Source organism: Thalassophryne amazonica, chromosome 8, assembly GCF_902500255.1.
Source record: "Thalassophryne amazonica chromosome 8, fThaAma1.1, whole genome shotgun sequence".
NCBI classification, from domain to species: domain Eukaryota; kingdom Metazoa; phylum Chordata; class Actinopteri; order Batrachoidiformes; family Batrachoididae; genus Thalassophryne; species Thalassophryne amazonica.
The window spans coordinates 29294283-29315988 of record NC_047110.1 but is presented as its reverse complement, the minus strand read 5'-3'; the positions used below and the strand labels follow the sequence as shown (position 1 = coordinate 29315988).

The 21706-nt window shown below is 41.7% G+C and overlaps 1 protein-coding gene across 1 annotated transcript in view; it reads left to right on the top strand.

The window, feature by feature from the left end:
- LOC117515385 (L-fucose kinase) overlaps nt 1–16826 on the top strand; it is a 72962-nt gene extending 56136 nt beyond the window's left edge. Inside the window, exons 14-23 of the mRNA XM_034175916.1 lie at nt 4329–4687; nt 4778–5003; nt 9137–9303; nt 9516–9743; nt 9815–9958; nt 12526–12645; nt 12872–13059; nt 13542–13641; nt 16384–16607; nt 16740–16826. Coding sequence (XP_034031807.1) covers nt 4329–4687; nt 4778–5003; nt 9137–9303; nt 9516–9743; nt 9815–9958; nt 12526–12645; nt 12872–13059; nt 13542–13641; nt 16384–16607; nt 16740–16811 — 1828 coding nt within the window. The 3' untranslated portion in view covers nt 16812–16826. The remainder of the gene's footprint in view (nt 1–4328; nt 4688–4777; nt 5004–9136; nt 9304–9515; nt 9744–9814; nt 9959–12525; nt 12646–12871; nt 13060–13541; nt 13642–16383; nt 16608–16739) is intronic.
- Nucleotides 16827–21706: the final 4880 nt, after the last annotated feature.

Here is a 21706-nt window from a genome sequence, read left to right as displayed (position 1 = left end):
TTCCTACTTTGACCGCGAGATGCGCGTGCGTGAACCGATACTTGATGTGGACATGTCCTGTTTCTGTCAATCAGTCTGTGAGCAGGACTTTTATGGACTGTATTTAAACACATTTGTGAGAGAAGACCGAGGAGCTGCTGCAGCCAGCAGCGTTTTTTTTTTTCCTGTGCCCTTAGTTTTTACTGCATTGTGTACACGGTGTCACCATGACGACGCACGGCGCAACTCGAAGCGGGCCAAAGTAGGCGTTGTATCGCGTTATCTGATTGGTCGTTATCGATAGAAGGCGTCGCTCGATTGGCTAGCACTATGCTGCACGCGAGGTGTACTCGGCTCCACCAGCGGTCAGCTCGGCTCCACCAGCGGTCAACTCAGCATGTGGTACAGCTCAGAAAGTGGTGAATAGGCCAATCAGAAGTTGGCAAAATCCCAAACCATATAATAATATATATTATAACAAGGTTAGGACTGCAGCAATGTAATAAATGGTGACTACGTTATGATCTAGTCTTTGTTTTGTTATTCTGGTTTACTGCTGTTGACCTCACAGACGATACTGGGATCTTGGCAGAATCAGTGGATACCCTAATTTTAGCACTTGAAAAGCTGAATGAAGATTCAGCCTGTGTGTGCTTGCAGTTTTCCTGGGTTAAGACTAAGATCCAAGATTTCAATGGGTTTCTGGACTTGGCTATCAGGAGTGTATTTGAATGCGGTGACAGTGTTGAACTTGGAGAGACATTCATGTATCTTGGCAGTGATATTCATGTTTCAGAGTCTTCTGCCTTTGAGATTAGGAGATGCCTGGGAAGAGCTGATGGAGAGACTCATGAGGTTGTGGATAGAAGTGTTTGCCAATGCTGATATCTACGCAGGAGAACCAAGGTCCAAGCCTTTTGTGCCCTAGTGCTTACTATCTTAAAGTGTGGTTGTGAGACTTGGATGCTCAGTGAGCTCAGATGATGATTGATATGTGTGACTAGGTCCCTTTGGGGAGTTCCTTGGGTACCACTGGAATAACTTTGTGTCAATTGAATGTTTACTTGATGATTAGGACAATCGCTTGTATTTTGTGGGAATGTCATCGACAGCATTTTGAACCTGAGCACATTTGACGGGTCATGACAGAGTTGTGACATGCAGTTGCCTCAGTGTTCAGCACTCCTGCTGTCAACACAATTTAAACCTGACACAGTATGTTTGTGACTTCTGTGGTGTATGTAACAGAAATACCTCCAAATGCTTTCATTTTACCTCCAGAATATTAAAATACCACTCAGTGGGACCCAGAGTAGTGGCATCTCAGCTTATTCACCAACTTCAGCAGCCTTGCACCACCACTTTTGAGGATTCTGATGTTACAAGTATGTAGACACACAGGACACTGCCATTAGGCCGGCAAGGCACATAGCTGCTGGGAAACAAACTGAGGTAAATTAGAGAGATACCACCTCAGACACTGCCTAAGCTCATAATTGGCCTATTGGTCTTACTGGCCCCCAAAAGTATACTGCAATTCTCAGTACTTTTGTCTGGAGTAGGGCACAACTGACCAATTTACAAAACCGTACCATACTGTTTTATATTATTGACTGATGAAAGGAAAGTCCAAGACATCTACATTAACTTGGAAATGTCATTTGCCTTATCTAAAGCAAAGTGGCTGTAATAGGGATGATTTGTATTCATAACGATCAGTTTGTTTAATTATTTATTAGCACTGACAATGTTCAGTCATCTCTGTGTTCACCATCTCATCCTAGACTCGACCAAGAGACCATCTTCCTCCCCACCAAGGGATTGCCACAGAAACCTATATATACACTTTAATTTTAATTCAGTGCACTCAGTCCTCTGTGCATGACTAAAGCATCAGTAAACATTGACTGAAAACTTCTATTTACGAAACTTCTAAAAACTTCTAAAACTTCTTGTACTTTGTCATTTGGTGTGGTGTTGTTGAGTTTAGACCAAAAACACAACTTTGCATATGTCTAAAGTGATTGAACAACTAAATCGGTGGCCATCTTGTACTGCTGATTTGAGCATATGATCCAGGAAGGTAACACTCGCATGTGTGCTAGTTGTAGTCGTTCACACTGACATCCATATGAAACTACCTGGTTCACTTGCACAGATCAGCACAAGATGGCCGCCAATTTTATTGTCCAAAGCTGTGTTTTTGTCTTAAAGCATGGCATTGTTTGAAGGAAATGGTAGTGACTTCAACAACGCCTACTCAGTAGTCAGTTTTGATCTAATCAGTATCACTTAAGGGGACTAAATAGCACTTAAAATCCAGCCTCTATGTACCATGGACTACACAAAAATGCATTATAGCCAACCCAGGGTTGCAGCTGTAGCCAGGTGGAGGACAATGAAGAATTACATAAAAATTTAAAAATGCTCCAATCACATTGAAAAGTATAGCACATTATTTATCTGATCATAATCATTCCAAAAAAAGTATATATTAAAACTCACCTGAATCATCATCGTATAAACCAGATATTTGCACTCCCCGGAATAAAGCAAAGTCCCAATGTTTTTATATGGTTTTCCATGCAATAAACACTGTATATACAGGATTTTGTATAATGGATTTTTACTCACATCGGACAAAACGTCCTGCCCCATCGTAAAGTATTTCCATTAAAAACCCCTTACATGTACCGGGCATAGCAATCTGGATGTGCCCAGTAACAGAGGTACAAAATGAAGTTCAGCATTGACACTCACTGATTCGAAGAAAGGGGAACCATATTTCCTTGATTAAGACTGGCCGTTTATTTTTTTCAAACCGTGCTCAGACATGGAACCTAAATGAGGCAGGATATAATTAAAGGCCAGTGATTATTAGCAAAATGCTACTTGCTGCCTGCACTGTAATATAGTGTTAAGTTTCAAACATATCTCTGGGTGTGACGAACCAAACCGCTTTAGATCACAGCCTTCTGCAGGGCTTTCCGGAGCCTGATGCGCACCTACTACGGACACCGCAAAAGGCTGTGATTTGTCACTTTTACGTTTTCACTCCTTCCTCTCCCGTCATATTTTAAAAGTTTGTGTGGTGCGCACGTTGATTACACTTCAATCATCACAACACGGAGTAGGAAAAAGATGCTCAAATGGCCTGCAATTCATGAAGGAAATTGTGTGTACCGTATCGTTGGCTTGGAGTTGATTGTATTAAGAAGTGGAGCTTCTTGAGGGACATATTAATCCAGAAAAAGCCGTTGTTCCTGCTGTAAATTGCATAAAGACTGATGCAACATGAAGACTGAAATTAAGTTCAAGACATATTCAGTACCTTGGAAATGTTCATGTATACATCCCCTGACTTGTCTGAAGGAAATTGGCAATAAATAGAAGGCAAAGTAAATGCATGAATCATTGTGGGTGGTATTTTCATTTTCCATATTATCACAACTTTTTTCTGATTTGGGGTCGTAGTCACATTATAGAAAGTCATGTGAGGACAGAGACCAGCTTGACTCTGCCACACTGACTGCTGACTGCATCACTTTTCTGAAGACAGGTTTACGTTAACTCATTCTGTTTAACCTTCTGGAGTTCAGGGTATAATTGGCCATTTTTGACTACTTTTAGTTTTACCTTCATAATTTACCTTGGGAAACTGTTTGCTTTGCCTTGTTTGGTGTCCTTTTTTTATGTGCAACCTCATTTGTGTGACTTTACAGGTTTTGTTTTGTTTTTTTGGGGGGTTTTTTTTGTAGAATGATTTACAAAAAATACAATGCCACACAAATTATTTGTGCCACTCAAAAACAATTCCTGTCCAAAACAAGACAGATTGGACACAAGCCTCACCCACAGGAGTGTCACTCCTGTTGTCCACCTGGAGGCAGTGTTGGTACTTTTGTCTCCCTTTGGTGGCATTTTGACCAGAATGTTCTCAGCAAACAACCCCCATGGATTGGTAATCTACCCTTGTGGGGTTGGTCATTTTGATTGGCTGAGGTCATGTGTTTTTCCATCAATGATAAAGGGGAAGGCGTGGTTTTGCTCTCTGCCTCTCCTGCAGTGAGACCAGGAAATGAGACTCCTGTTTGCTGCGCCTTTTTCCAAATACACACAACAAAAATGACCGTAATATTCAGGAAAAAACTGTGGAAATAATTAATCATAATTCAAGATTTCTAGGCCTATTAACAGTATATAGTTTGAAGTCCGCACTGTCAGTTAATCCATATTTAACTTTTTATTTACTGGAATTAAATAAGGCCAAACATCTGCAGATGAAAACATTATTTCAGTACAAATCTATTTGAATAATGAATTTGTTCAACTCCTCTCGTCAACCTCAGGCCAGATGAGTTGTGGGTTCGAGGCCAACAGCGCTCCCTCCTGGAGGCTCGCCTCTTTCCAGTCTTTCACCCCAGAGGAGGTGCTGTGGGTGTGGATGAAGGTGTCGGCTGGTTGCTGGGGAGCAACAGCGGCTCCCTGGAGAGGTGGAGGGAGGCGTGGAGGCTGTCTTTGAAAGAGGTGCTGTCGCTCACTTCCCAGAAGCTGGAGCTTAACTGGAGGGAGGAGTTACTGTTCCTGGTCGGGAGGAGGAGCGTGACTGATGTTCTGACAAGTTGCACAGACATCTGTCTGCTGCCTTGCATCAGGGCTGCTGTGCAGGGAGGCCAGCAAGGGATGCTGCTGGAAACACTGGACAGCAGTGAGTCATAACCTATGAAGAAAATCAGTGTTTCTAAGAGCCATAATGAAGTGGAACTAATTTTTTTTTTGTTTGTGACAATCTGTCCAGTCACAGCAGGTAGCAGGGTGGAGCCAGGAGCAAATCTGGGTTTGGCTGCTCGCTGTCTCTCCTGTATTGCTGATGTACTGGTGTGTATGGCTGGGAGAGGAGGGGGCCTGCGGAGCGGGCCAGCTGCGAATAAGGCCTGGAGCTCTGCTTACATCCTGCTGGAGGAGGGAAACCTGAGGGCTGGTGTAAAAGCGCTGGCTGCACAAAGAGACCGATGGTTAAGCAGGTGAGGATGGGGAACCTGAGAGGGGAGAATGTTGTACAGTTTCTCTATTTCTATGTGAACATTTTCCAGGCTGATAGATTAAAAAGTCATGACAGAGCTGTTTATAGGTTCTGGCTAACATCCCACTCTGAGGAATCTTGTCACCCACATGCATGTGCACTCAAGCACACATTTCACCAGAAGACCAGTCTAACCATGTTTTTAAGGTGCACTCACACCAGGCCAAGGCGCCTTGGACTGTGCACGAGAACTTCTGCCACTGGCCTGCACTCACGCTGCACTCCCTCCACATTCAGGGCCCGAGCAGGTCTAGGTCAACACAACACAGGTTTGGTTTTGAGAAAAAGTGCTGTCTCACATGACAATGATGGAGTATATTATTGAAAGATTACTGAGTTTAGCCATATTTGGATGAGATTAGTTTTATATGTGGAGGTGAAGAAATACTTGAATACCAAAAAATATGAAGTGATAAAACTCAATATAAATGACAGAGATTGAAGTGGCTACTCAATAAATAGTCTCTCTCTCTCTCTCTGACCAGATATATATATATATATATATATATATATATATATATATATATATATATATATATATATATATATATATATATATATATATATATATATATATATATATATATATATATATATATTGTGCAACCAGAAAGTATCCAAGTTATACAGCTTCTTGATGAAGTGGTACAGAGAAAGATTTGTATTCAAATAAAAAACTCAAAACGAAACTTGAAAGTTCAGCTTTAATTTGCCAGAAGGCACAGCAGAGATGCAAGCCTAGATTTGATCTGTTTTGTTGGAAGAAAAGTCTTCTCCTCTCTAGTCTACTATGAAGCTAAGAGTGGTGATGCAAAATTCAAAACTTGCACTATTCGTAATTTGTCCAGGTGCAGCCACAGAAAGCCTATAACCTACTCAGGGTTGTCTGGGTGTGATGGTGACTTTCCTCACTCGTCTACTTCTTGCACACTCTCAGGGGCAGCATGGTGGCTTTGTGGTTAGCACTGTTGCCTCACAACAAGCAGGTCATGGGTTCGATGCCCACCTGTGGCCTTTCTGTGTGGAGTTTGCATGCTTTCCCTGTGTTTGTGCGGGTTTCTTCCGGGTGCTCCTGTTTCCTCCCACATTTAAAGACATGCAGGTTGGCTGAATTGGAACTTTATAATTGTCCAGCTCTCCCTCTCAATAGGACTGACCTGGTTAAATAAAGGTTAAATTAGTTTTTGAAACCTGTCTGCTCCACATACAGTGGGGAAAATAAGTATTTGATCCACTGTTGATTTGCAGGTTTTCCCACCTACAAAGAATGGAGAGGTCTTTTAATTTTTATCGTAGGTACACTTAACTCTGAGAGACAGAATCTTAAAAAAAAAAAACAAATCCAGAAAATCACATTGTATGATTTTTGAATAATTAATTTGCATTTTATTGCATGAATAAGTATTTGGTCACCAACCAACCAACAAGAATTCTGGCTCACACAGACCTGTTCATTTTTCTTTAAGAAGCCCTCTTATTCTGCACTCTTTACCTGTATTAATTGCACCTGTTTGAACTTGTTACCTGTATAAAAGACACCTGTTCACACACTCAATCAATCACACTCCAACCTGTCCACCATAGCCAAGACCAAAGAGCTGTCTAAGGACAACAGGGACAAAACTGTAGACCTGCACAAGGCTGGGATGGACTACAGGACAACAGGCAAGCAGCTTGGTAGAAGACAACTGTTATGATTATTTATTAGAAAGTGGAAGAAACACAAGATGACTGTCAATCTCCCTCGGTCTGGGATTCCATGCAAGATCTCACTTTGTGGGGTAAGGATGATTCTGAGAAAGCTCAAAACTACATAGGAGGACCTGGTCAATGACCTGAAGACAGCTGGGACCACAGTCACAAAGATTACATTAGTAACACGATGCTGTCATGGTTTAAAATCCTGCAGGGCTGCAAGGTCCCCCTGCTCAAGCCAGCACATGTCCAGGCCTGTTCGAAGTTCACCAGTGACCATCTGGATGATCCAGAGGAGGCATGGGAGAAGGTCATGTGGTCAGATGAGACCATAATAGAGCTTTTTGGAATCAACTCCACTTACCATGTTTAGAGGATGAGAACAACCCCAAGAAAACCATCCCAACCGTGAAGCATGGGGGTGGAAACATCATACTCTGGGGGTACTCTTCTGCAAAGGGGACAGGACGACTGCACCGTATTGAAGGGAGGATGGATGGGGTCATGTATTGCGAGATTTTGGCAAACAACCTCCTTCCCTCAGTAAGAGCATTGAAGATGGGTCATGACTCCAAAACCTGAAAGATTTGGAGAAGATCTGTATGGAGGAGTGGACCAAAATCCCTGCTGCTGTGTGTTAGACCACCTGGACAACTGAGAGCCTACACAGAAATGCTGCTGTGTGTGAAAACTTGGTCAAGAACTACAGGAAACATTTGACCTCTGTAATTGCAAACAAAGGCTACTGTACCAAATATTAACATTGATTTTCACAGGTGTTCTAATACTTATTTGCAGCAGTAACATACAAATAAATTATTAAACATACATTGTGATTTCTGGATTTTTTTTTTTTTTTTTTGATTATGTCTCACCCAGTGGACATGCACCTAAATGGTAAATGGACTGCATTTATATAGCGCTTTTCCATCTGCATCAGATGCTCAAAGTGCTTTACAATTATGCCTCACATTCACCCCGATGTCAGGGTGAATGTGATGAAAATTTCAGACCCCTCCATGATTTCTAAGTGGGAGAACTTGCAAAATCACAGGGTGTTCAAATACTTATTTTCCTTACTGTGTATACACCCACACACCAGGCTTCTGTGGTTTTTCTTTGTTCTCAGGTCTGTGAAAGAAGGAATTAATCTACAGCAGGGGTGGCCAAGTTCGGTCCTCGAGAGCCACCTTCCTGACATTCTTAGTTGTCTCCCTGCTCCAACACACCTGAATCCAATGAAAGACTCGTTGGCAGACTTTTAATGAGCCTTTCATTGGATTCAGGTGTGTTGGAGCAGGGAGACAACTAAGAGTGTCAGGAAGGTGGCTCTTGAGGACCGAACTTGGCCACCCCTGATCTACAGTCACTTAAGTTATCTGTCGCCATCCCTGTTTTGTTTAGATTTTTTTTTTTTTGTGCACAGCAGTGCATATTATTATTTTTTTATTTGCATGCAGACCTGTGGTCTTTGCAGTGCACGTTGTGTGGGTAACAAAGTAGGTCAACCAAAGACGCACAATGCATTTCCTAAACGCAACTTTACACACCTCCACACTTGAGATAAATGGTGGCATAATGACAGGAATTTACAAGGAAAATACTTTTTTTAACCCAAATATTGTTGAATCAAGATTATATTGTCCAAGTAGTAATAATAATATTAGTTGTAATTATTAAACTGAATAGTTGTGACTTTGATGTGACATCAGAGCTCTGGCTTTGTTTGTGATCATAGTACATATGATTGCAGCCAAGTTCAGTTGGACCGTGCCCCAGACCACCTCTGCAAGTCAGGCCAGGCACACACCACCACACTGTCCCTGGCCATGGCCAAGAGCAGTCACGTTAGCCAGACAAACTAGACTTTGGTGGTCAAATGTGATGCAATCCAGAGTGCCTAGTGTGAGTGTCACTTAAATCTTTGTACAATAAACCTAGATATATTTATAAATAGGCATTTTCACACATGAAAGTCCAGAATAAGGTCTGATCCAAGGGTCTTGATTGTATATGTTTAGTGCAGTTAGTTTGGTTTCATATTGCAATGACATGACATACTTACATTCTGACTTCATCATCTGGTGTGTGCATCTGATGTCGGCTTGTTGGGAAAGAAACAGCAGTGGGTTACCACACTGTATGAATCCTTTATATTGATGACAATCATTTTTGCATACATTCTTCCTTAGCCTCACTATCTTAAGTCTGAGAGGAAAGCATGTGTGCTTGTGCTTAGCAGTCTAATTGTGATAGGTGTGATTGTGCACTGATCGATTGAATCCAGACTTCTTGCCCACCAACATGACAATGCCAGCACAGAAGTTCTCATGACTGCACAGAGGCTATATCCTAATGAACTGTAACTGATCTCTACAGGCCAGACCTGCTAGTTCGGGCAGCACGACACTACGAGGGTGCTGGTCAGGTGCTGTTACGGCAGGCTGTGATGTTATCAAAGAGGTTTATCTTCATTGGCCAGGGGCAGCTCCCACCCATGGATGAGTGGCAGGAAGTGGAGTGTCCAGTCAGACTGGACTTGGCAGGTGAGTCCACTTTTACTAGTTCTGTTGGTCAGCAGTGTCCCATGTGCAGGATTTAGTTTGTTGGCCCACTTAGACAGATTTCGCTCCCGACCAAAATCTTTTTATCTTACTTTCTTACTTACTGCCTTTTTTGAGAAGTGTGTACTAACATAAGATTGCTGGAATTAATTTTCCAACATGTTATCCCACTACTAAACCATTATCTGTTTCAGGTGGCTGGAGTGACACTCCACCAATCGCCTTCGAGCATGGCGGCTCTGTGACCAACATTGCGGTAAAGGTGGATGGGAAGCGTCCCGTTGGAGCCAAGGCCCGTCGCATCAGAGAGCCCCACCTCCTGCTGGTTTGCCGCAGTGGAGGGCGGGATGGTGGCATTTCCACAAAGACACTCTGTGAAAATCTGGATGACCTGAAGGACTACTGTCAACCACATGCACCAGGTATGTGTGTTGCCTAATTACACAACACGAATGCTATTAATTCAGGTTGACTGTATGCTTGTGCGCTTCAGGAGCCTTGTTGAAGGCTGTGTGTGTGAGCAGCGGTTTGGTGTCTCTCTCCTCCCAAAATCCTCTGGAGAATCAACTGATGGAACAATGGGGTGGAGGTCTGGAACTCCACAGCTGGTCAGAGCTCCCCACAGGATCTGGACTGGGTGAGAAACTATATCTGATCTGTGTGCATGTGTTTAAGGTACATTTAGCAAAAATTGCTGTGGCTGCCAAATTGTGAATGGCCATAACTGAACTACTTGTCCAATCTGAAAAACTTTGAAAAGGGGAGAACACAGGGAATCCAAATTTTAAATTTTTGGGATGATGGCCTTTTGACTTATAGGAGGTCTGTGAGAAAACTATCCGACCTTTTTATTTTTTTCAAAAACTATATGGATTTGAATCATGTGCGCTTGCGTCAGACAAGCTTGAACCTTCGTGGCATGCATGAGTTTTTTTACACCTGTTGGTTGCGTCATTCACCTGTGGGCAGGCTTTGAGTGAGCACTGCTCCACCCCCCTCGTCGTATTTTTATTGTCAGGGAAATGGCTGAGAGACTGCCGCTTTACTCCATGATTTTTTTTTTTTTTTTTCAGAAACTGTTAGAGACAGCCAAGTTGGAAACCATTCGAAAGATTCAGATGGATTTTGGTGATTTCTGTCTGCGTCACATGGATTAAGGAGTGTTAAAACCTTTTTAAAGACGGCCCACAGCGGCGGAGGGCGAGCGGCGCACCGAGCGGCCATCGATAGGCTTGAACGACCAGATCATTTCTAAACTGAATGCTGTGTTGATCCGGGACATCGTGTGACTACCACAGAAATGGCAAGAGAGCTGGACATAGCACTTTTGCGGCACATTCCACTGTTACAGGAGATTTTGTAATGAAAGACGTGCGGAGGATTTTGCAGGTCGGCATGGAGCCGACGCGCTCAACAAAAGAACACCTCCGTGTTGGAAACCATTCGTAAGATTCAGATGGCTTTCGGTGGCTTTTCAGTCGAGTGAGTATCCGAGAAATTGTTTAACAGCTGGACATGTTCCAACTTGTCCTATGAGACTTCCAACACGGAGGTGTTGTTTGTCCAGCACCATGAGCAGCTGCCTCCCGACGCGCGAATCCGTCTGCACGTCTTTCATTACAACAGTGGAATGTGCCGATAAAGTGCTGATCCCGACCTCTTCTGAAACTTCTCTGCTAGTCACACGACGTCCTGCATCAACAGAGCCTTAAATTTGGAAATGATCTGCTCGTACCAGCCTGTCGATGGCCGCCCAGGGCGCGGTGCGCCCTCCGCCGCCGTGGGCCGTTTTTAATCCAGTTTTAATGGTCCTTAATCCGTGTGATACCGATAGAATCTTCACCGAAAGCCATCTGAATCTTCCAAATGGTTTCCATCTGGCTGTCTGGCAGAGTTTCTGAAAAACTTTTCATGGAACAAAGCGGCAGTCGCTCCGCCATTCCTAAACAATAAAAATCCGACGAGGGGGGTGGACCAGTGGTCACTCAAAGCCTGCCCACAGGCGAATGAAGCAACTGATAGGCGTGAAAAAACTCACGCATGCGCACGAAGGTTCAAGCTTGTCTGATGCAAGCGCACATGATTCAAATCCATATAGTTTTTGAAAAAAATAAAAAGGTTGGATACTTCTCTAACAGACCTCGTATTTTGACCTTGAAATTGACATCACGGATCAAATTACACTGGGCCAGCGATCAGTGATATTATACCTCAGTAAGTTTCCTACATTTAAAAAGATAAACAATATATTCTTATTTTTTTTTATTTCTAAGCAATATCAAATTAAATTTAGAATGTCAACATCAGTAAAGTAGAAGTCAATAGAATACATACTGCCTGTACAGTGTTATACTTGTATACTTTAATTTCAAATATAAGTCAAAAGGTCATCACCCCAAACTTGATCCAAATGTTTGGCCTCATGTTGGAATTGGGTTCCCTGTGTTCCCCCCTTTCCAAAGATATTGTGTTTGTCCAGATTGTCCAGACAATTGGTTCATGAGTTATGGCCATTTGGTGGGCACGCCATTTTTCACAAAATTTACAACAAACAATACCCCTTATCTTGGAAACCCTTCATCCAATTGACCCGAAATTTCACGTTTTGCTTTTTGAGGGTCAATACCACCATATCATAAGAATGTCATGAAACTGTGAGGAAGTGGGGTTTAGAATCCCTCCATTATTGGGTGATTTGTTGTGGAATGACCCCTTTTTGTTTTGCTCCACAGCCACATTGTTGCTGGCATAGAGGTTAAGACAGTGGGCTTGAGCACTTGGTTCAAATCGCTGTCAGACTAGAAAGTCACTCAGGGTAATGTCCTTAAGCCCTGAGCTGCTCCCAGTGTGCAGTTGAGCGCCTTGCATGGCAGCACACTGACATCTGTGCGAGTGTATGTGCATGGGTGAATTTGAGTCATCATTGTAAATCGCTTTGAGCATCTGCTTCAGATGGAAAAGCGCTATAGGAATGCCGTCCATTTGTCGTCTGTGTTCCTCAGTCACATTACTGGTGTGAACGTCTGACTTCGTTAATACAGTCAAAAATCAAATCAAATAAAATCTGTTCATTTAGATGTAGAACGTTCTAATTGTCCTCATTGAAGTTGAATGTTGCTGTAGGTGATGAGAAAGGTTATTAGGAGGCCATGAAAAAAGTAATGATGCCAAAGTTCTGGAGGTTGATCACAAGTTGTCTTACAGGTACCAGTAGTATCCTGGCGGGGGCACTGCTGGCTGCAGTCTACAGATGTACTGGCCAAAGCTATGACACTGACTCCCTCATCCATGCAGTCCTGTACCTGGAACAGATCCTCACCACAGGTCTGTTATTGCTCTTCGTGTGTCTTTCAGTTTAAGTTTTAACACGTCACATAGGGAGGGGTCTGCTGTGGCCAGATGTTGGCCCGTTGGCAGTCACTGGTTGCAGAATATCTGCTGCCACTACCTTAAAGTTTTTTTTGGATGGAGACAAGATTTAGACACTGGATAAAGACAGAAGGAGAAGCAGAAGTAAAGGGGCTGTGTTTGAATGTTCTTTCTTTTGCAGGTGGAGGCTGGCAGGATCAGGTCGGAGGTCTGGTGGGTGGAATCAAGGTTGGACGGGCCAAACCATATCTGCCCCTGCATGTAGAAGTAGAACCTCTTAGTCCTCCACAGAACTTCCTCGTTTCACTGGAACAGCACCTCATACTGGTTTATACTGGCAAGACCCGCCTGGCACGCAACTTGGTACAGGTCAGTTTTGATAATGTTCTTTAGTCTGGCAGAAAATATTCAGCAGAGTACATCGATTTTGTCTTTGTTCTTCCATGTACTTGTAGTGTGTTATCCCAACAGACATCAAGGAAGAATGTAAATACCATATTCAGTGAAAATATTTAGTGTGTCCCATTTAAAACATTGAATGTTGAAGAAAATGTGTTAAGTAAATCTTTCTAATTAATTTAGTTTCTAGCTGAATGGTGTTTTGTTTTTGTTTTAGGGTTTTCCAGATCAGAGTTTTTTTTCATATCGATCCCAATCCAAGTTATAGTAGGAAGGTGATTATTTGCTGATACTGAGTCCCAGTCCGTTTTAATTGTCCCATACAACATGACAGACTTAATAGTTTTTTTTATTTTGTGAAAACACGTCCAGTAGCCCATCCACACCTGTGCATTTATACACTAAGCTTTTCCTGATGATGAGGGTGATGACAGTGCTGCTGCCGTCTTTAGGATGTGGTGCGTAGTTGGTACAGCCGTCTGCCATGCATGGTCCAAAATGCCCATCAGTTGGTGGCCAACTCGGAGGAATGTGCCAGAGCCTGTTCTGATGGTAAGATTGCTCCCTGTAGGAGGACTAACAGCATAATCAATGCAATACAGAAGGATACACAAGAGACGAATCCTATTCCTCCCAGGCAAAATTTTTTTTGACTAGTCTCTTGCTCCCAGGTCCTACTTACTTGCCTTCATAAAGATGCCTGGTATTCTACCACATTTGCCTAGCACGTCCCAGCAAAGTAATGAGGAATTGGGTCTGTAACCTTCAGAAGACTAAATAAGAGTTGGGTGTACAATAGTAGGGTGTGGTTAATAATGGTGTACAAATAGTAGGGTGTGGTTAATAGTTGGGTGGAGTATTGTATCACTGAATTGTAGTGAGGTGTGGTCAGGCGTGGTCTCATTTTTGGCAGTGCAAGTAAACAGGAGTTGGGGTGTAAATAATAAGTAATGTATCAAGTTCGCACTTACTTGCTGGATATTGCTTCCAACTCCTATTTACGTGCCCATTTCTTGGGGGGGGGGGACAGATCTCCCAACTCCTAGTTACTTGCTCTGTAATAGAGTTAAGCTAAATGTATGGGCATATGGGGAAAACTGTTCTGTCCTTGATCCCCTACGGCAGGGACTGTCTCCAGTGTATATGTTACTCCCCATCAATCACCCTTTTCTGACACCTATAGACATGACACTTGTACTTACCCCGACCTCAGGGGGAGGTCGAATTACAGTCTCTGTCAACTGGAAAAGTAATTAACAGTTGACCTCAAGAGTGGGCAAGGTTAGCGGCAAAGTTTATAGTATCTGGTAGCAAGAGGCTACAGTCTTCTGAGACGGTTTCACTGTGCAGCAAAGTATATGAGTTGGGAGGGGGATGATTAATAAACACAATAAAGGCCCATATCAGTTTGTTTGACCCAAAATATAAACATACCATACACCTCATGTTACTGCCAACATTTAAAGATGGTGTGATTTGTTCACCGTAGTCATCTGCCAGTTTTTATTTCATATCCCTCCTTCTCCTAGGATTTAGTGGGTCAGTCTGAATTTTCTACCCTGCAAACTAGGCCTACTGAGATACAAACAAATGGAGCAGGAATAGTGTCACAGTGCAAATGGATATGGAGAAAATATTCAGAAGTTTATAACTCTTGAATTGGAGGAGATAGAGCCAAGGTTACTATCAGACATAAATAGGAAATCATATGTAGGCTTTTAAAACACATCATCATATTTTACCTTGACGATCAAAACCAAGGACACAGATTTTGATCACTTATAATAGCTTATAATAGCTTCAACAGTGCTTGATAGATCCATAGTTATGATTCAGAATGAATAGGAAATCATATGTGGGTTTTTAAAATCGGTTGTTGGATTTGACCTTGAAGGCTGAAATTAAGGTCACTCAAAACTTTGATAACTTAGTGGTTTAAAGCAACACTACCCAAGCATTGCTCTAAACACCCCCACAGGTGTAAAGCGTAATTCTCATTTTTAACACTGTCATAACTCCAAATTGTGGTTGAACACCAGTAGTTGTGTTATTGTTGACAAACTGATGGAAGAGGAACTAGCAACCTCAGAAGACCATTTGAAAGGCTGTACACAACTTTAACACAAATATGACATAGTTTTATTTGTTCTGACACTGGAAATAAACTAACATAACAAAATAAATGACTGACTAAAAGAATGATTTTAACTTTAGCTGAAATACTACTTTTTTTTTTTTTGCCCATATTGTTAAATTATGTGTAAAGGAATACAGTATTTACATATTCTGTACAACACAGGAACACCTATGTGTACAGATATTTTGATTTGGTAACATCACCTGAAATTACTTACCAGCTAAACTTCTATCAGCATGGGCTGAAAGCAGCAACAAGGGGAAAAAAAATCAACACCCTAGAGGACTTCACAGGTCCCTTTGGTTTAGGATATCCATCTAGTTGGGACTGGGTTGATGGTTTTTCTGTCGCCACGGGTGTTGGATGCGCGGTGTGATCAAAGCACACAGTTTGCTTTGATCACGTCTCTGCTGAGGAGGTTACCGTATGTTTTCAGTTTCATTGCCATTATCTGGAGGATAACTCAGAAAGACATTAACTGATTTCAGTTCCACTTGGTGAGGAGGTAGACCTCAGTCTGAGGAAGACCTAATAAAATTTCTGTGGTGCTCCAGATCAAGGGGCAACACTTATCATTGATTGCTGATCAAAGGCAAGTTACATAAACATATTTGTCTTTATTCACCCAGCTTTTTAACTTAAGCACTCAAGTGCACTTCAGTGTGTGTGTGTTCGTTCTTAACTGGTCCTAGAAACAGAAGTTTCTTTCTCTGTATGTGGTTTTTACAGATATGGTTGGAATGACAAACAAACCACAGACCACCACTTTGGGCCTCACATTCATAGTTCCAGTGAAGAGCTGTCAAATTAAATTTAACACTTGTAATGAACCTTAGATGTTGTAGCTTCTTAATTTCTCATGGAGTAATGAGGGAGCAGGCCACACCTGACTATGAAATCCCTCAACAGTCAGTTGTCCAGTTACTTCTGCTCTCTGAAAATGGAGGGACAGCATATATAAATGGTCATAATTCCTAAATGGTTCATGTGATATTCTTGTTCAGCACTTTGAATTAAAGATGAAACCTGATACTACAAGAACATCTTAATGGCTTCATTTTTAATCCATTGGTTTGGTGTACAAATGCAAAGTTCCAAAAATTGTCATTGTCCAAATACCTGTTGTACCCGACTGCACAATCCCTCCCTCCTTCCAGGATCTTTGTCTAGACTAGGACTCTGTCTAGATCGGTTTTGGCATCAGAAGAAGCTGATGGCTCCTGGGTGTGATTCGGCGTCAATCCGGGTTTTGATGGAGGCCCTAAGGCCACTGGTCCTGGGTCAGTGCCTGGCTGGAGCTGGTGGTGGCGGCTTCCTCTACCTGCTGATGCGAGAGCCAAACCAGCACCAAACCGTGCTCCAGGTCCTCAACAATACACCGGTAAGTACAGAGTACTGGGACAGCTGTGACACCCACAGCAGTGACAGATAATATATCTGTGTTCTGTGACAGTTTAGTTGTTTTGGCGACTGTTAATCGAGTTACAGTAGTAATACAGGTGGTGTGTTTTAGGGTGTGGGAGGCTTCAGCATCCACACTGTGGAGCTGGACATGGACGGGATCACAGTCCTTCCACCATCCTGAGAAGACATTGAGCCAGCCAAAGTGGAATAACTCCTTCAAGGACCAACATTACAACCTGGATTGAAAAAAACAAACAAAAAAACAAATACAGTGCATCCAGAAAGTTTTCACAGTACTTCACTTTTCCCACATTTTGTTGTTACAGCCTTATTCCGAAATGGATTAAATTATTTTTTTTCCCTCAAAATTCTACTCGCAACACCCCATAATAACAACATGAAATAAAGTTGTTTTTTACATTTTTGCAAATGTATTAAGAATAGAAAAAACTAAGAAATAACATATGCAACTATTCACACCCTTTGCCCAAGACTTTGTTGATGCACCTTTCGCAGCAATTACAGCCTCAAATCTTCCTGAATATGGTGTCACAAGCTTGGTGCACCTATCTCTGGGCAGTTTTGCACATTCCTCTTTGCAATCCTGACTCGTCTCCCAGTTCCTGCTGCTGATAAACATCCCCACAGCATGATGCTTCACTGTAGGGATGGTGCCTGGCATTCACGCCAAAGAGTTCAATCTTTGTCTCATCAGACCAGAGAATTTTGTTTCTCATGGTCTGAGTCCTTCAGGTGCTTTTTGGCAAACTCCACGTGGGCTGCCGTGTGATTTCTACAAAGGAGTGGCTTCCGTCTGGACACTCTACCACACAGGCCTGATTGGTGGATTGCTGCAGAGATGGTTGTCCTTCTGAAGGTTCTCCTCTCTCTAGAGAGGAATGCTGGAGCTCTGACAGTGACCATCAGATTCTTGGTCACCTCCCTGACTATGATCTTTCTCCCTGTTCCCTCAGTTTAGATGGGCACCAGCTCTAGGAAGAGTCCTGGTGGATCTGAACTACTTCCATTTATGAATGATGGAGGCCACTGTGCCCATTGGGACCTTCAAAGCAGCAGAAATGTTTCTTTACCCTTCCTGTTACTCTCTTTCACTCACTTGTTGATTACAGCCTGTGACAGGCAGGTTGAACATAATGCGTGATACTCTTATCAGGTAATTAATGATTCATTTAACGGAACTCATACTGTACTCATACTTTCGTGTATTCATCTGCTAATTTGTGATTTTTATTCACTTTTTGATAAAGTGACCTGGAATGTTTTTCAATTCATCACAGACTGGACTATCCACAGCCCAGTGTGTTCACACCACCCTCACTTTAAATGATCTGAACTCAGCTGATCTCTTTCACTCATTATGTGACTTTTGTATTCTGTTGAAGGGCTGGGAACTTATGCATTTGATTTTGTTGGAATGTTTTGATATTATGTGACTTGTTTTTACATTGAGATTAAAGGATACTTTAAAATTTTCAGTAGCTTACATTCATTTGTTTTTAATGAAAAGAATTTGGGGGAAAAAAAATCCAGAGGGTTTGCATCAGGAAGGGCATCCGGCGTAAAACCTGTGCCAATTCAACATGCAGATCCACATTGGATTTGCTGTGGCGACCCCGAGTGCAAACAAGGGAGCAGCTGAAGGGACTTACTTTATTACGCACTGTACACATGAACTTTTTTAAAAAACATTTTGTTCTTGAATATTCAGAAGGTTTTATGTTTATTTCTGTATAAACGGTCTGAATGTTCTATTATTTCCCAACAAACAGGTCTTTCACATCACTGGGTGGCAGCTGTATTAGACACTTTTTTTGTATTTTAAAGATGAGATTTGTAAATGTTTAGTATTTAAAATATTGTGAAAGACTATTTAAATAACATTTTCATTTGAACATTTACACAGATGTGGGAAAACAAGCTCTGCTCTGCTCTGAATTAATGGCACAAAATCTTTCAGTATGTTCAGAAATAAATGAAGTTTTCAATAATTTAACTTGAGTTACGTGTCCAGGTGCTAAGCACTGCCCTTGGGTGGCCAGGAGGAATGAAATACATTATCTTACAAACTTAAAAAGAAAAAAAAATGTACATGTACAATGTACTTGTTTGCTTTTTTATTATTATTATTGGTGCAGAAGAAACCAAATCCTTCTGTTCCACTCCACCATGAAACTGACTGATGATGCAACAGACAAAATTTACACTGCAGTTTGTCCAATCACAGCCACACAAGCCTGTAACACCTTCAGAGTCGTCATTGGTGTCTTGTTGGCTTCCCTCACTTGTATAATCATTCTGTTTTTGGAAATTACCTCCTCCAGACAGATTTACCATACTGTTTATATTTCTTTAATGAGTGAAGTCCAAGACATATTCCGTAACTTGGAAACATTGACATGTCCATCCCACAACTCGTCTAAAGAAATCTGGCTGTAGTAGTTTCCATTTACTATAAATTCAAAGGCTGCCAGTAATTTATATATGTCTAATTTCACAATACTAAAGCAAAGTTTTAGGGTTTTGTAATAACTTTCAACATTTTATTAAAGACTGAATAACCAGAACTGGTTCATTTGTATTTATTTCCGTACACATTTTAAATGATGTACTTGTGCCAATAATTCTGTCAGGACTGGACTAGCAGCATTACGATGTAACCATCTCATTCTTTGTATTATTTAAAGAAACTGACAATGCACATAATTTCCTTTGCTAATTTGGCACTTGTTTCACAGGTAACTGATCATGCAAATTATTGTCAGTCTGGGGAAGAAAAAAACAACCCATTCTCATTTTGACAAAAAAAAAAAAAGTAAAAATTATGATGCATGAAATGGTCAAAAATGAAGCTCTTGAACAGCGCGGCTCATTGTGAGCGACTGCTGACTTCAGTGTTTTAAAATGTTGAACATAGTTATGGTAATGTCTCATGGGAACAATTTGAATCCTTATTTTCCTGCAACCACAGACAGCTGGTCTCTGATACGTCCAAGTCCGTCCAGCATGGTGTCCAGAGACTCCCTGCTCAGCTCCACTGTCACCGTGGAAGCCTGTTCCTCACCAACACCAGGACACGAATCCTCCAACTGTAAAAACAATACAAATATGATCACTCAACGTAAAGACTGTATGGATTTTAAGTAAAACTACACCCACAAGCCTAAAAGACGATATTGTGCAACATGAAAGAAACAACAAAAAAAATCCACTTGTCCGCTTCACGTGATTGGTCCAGTATATACAGTATCTTATCAAAATCCTGGTATTGACTTTTAGAGCTCTGCATGGACAGGCACTGGAGTACATCAGGGACCTGATCCAGTCTTATGCTTCCTCCAGGAGCCTCAGGTCGTCCAATCAGAACCTGTTGATGGTTCCTCGGACCCGTTTTAAAACTCGCGGGGACAGATCTTTTAAAGCGGTGGCGTCTAGCCTCTGGAATGAGCTTCCCTGTGCCCTTCGTTCTCTGGATTGTATAGATACTTTTAGAAGGCAACTAAAGACGCATTTCTTTAAGTTAGCTTTTTAGCCTAATATTGTATTTTATTGTTTTTGTATGTTTTTAGATTATTTTTGTATGCCATGTGCAGCGCTTTGTGACCCTGGTCTGTGAAAGGCGCTTTATAAATAAAGCTTACTTACTTACTACTTACTTATCGGTATACAGTCTAAAAATCTCTATTTGTTTGTGATGTTAGTCATCCAATATGATTAACACTATATGGAAAAATTATTCAATATCCACTTACTGATTTCAACATTATTTCCTGGTCTATGGGCTAAACTTGTGCCTCCACATTTCCCAGTTTGGGTGCTAGGTATAGGCCCGAATTGGGCTGTTAAATGAGGCTTTGGGAAATGAACTAATTAGCAAAAAACAACAACAAAAAAAAAACCTCAGTTGAGGGGATAAACGGTGTATCACATTCTGACTGAGCAAAATGATTAGTTACGTAAACCCTAGAGTCACCAAATTTGGGGACTTGCCCTGTTTTGGAACATTTGAACACTCATAACTAACCAATGTTGACACCAACATACACTGCAACATCCCCTGTCTTTTAGCTGATCCAAACTTTTGCATTTTTGACCTTGTACAAGCTGAGAAATAAATCATAATGTGATGATTGTATGTGATTTTGGTGAAATAGGCTCTAGGGCTTGTTGGCAAATTTGTCAGTCTCCTGTGGAGTTGGGGCACTAATGGACAGATGTCACATTTCCACAGAGCTGCACTGAGCAGAAGGATTTTCACAGTTTGTAGACATATGCTAGATTTGAGTGGAGTTTGCCACGGTCTGAAAGCATGATATCGCATTCCCTCACTACTGGTGCACCAGGACATCAAACAGCTCTGCCGTACCTTCTCACTGAGAAAGAAAGCGGTCTTTTTCTTCAAGACAGTGCATCAGTCCTTCCTCCACTTGTGCTGGAGCTTTTGGCCAATCAGAAGCCCAGAAAGAACCATTGGATAGTCACAGAATGAATTTAAAAACAGAGAACAAAACTGCAAACAAACATGCAGGCAGCGAGAAAGCTCTTCGCCTGATCTCTGTTCAAAGTTTTGAACCCGCACAAAGCTTTCTGATGAACTTGTCAAAAATCAGCTGACAAGGACTTTTGTCAGACAACAACAAATATAAATTGATAGTATCAGCTCCTCATACATTTCCTTGATCACTTTCAGTGTGACTGGGGTTTAAGGTGCCAACCGTAATTGGTGCAATATAGTCTGGTGACCCTAGGCTTTATTCCAGTGCTTGTTGACATTTTCTCGAGCTCATTCATCTCCTATTTTTCACCACACTGTCAAAACAAGAGCAAGCAGAGATTTCTGACATCTGCCAAGGGTTGACGAGGACTCAAAATAAAAGATATGCGATTCACGTCGTGACCCGGACTTCACTTGGATCTGGATTCCACAATACATTTCAATCATTGCATACTGACCCAGAATGGTCCGACTGATCAAGATGTTGCAATCTGATATCTGATATATATGTGTGTGTATGTATATGTGCATGTATATATATGCATGTATATATATATACATGC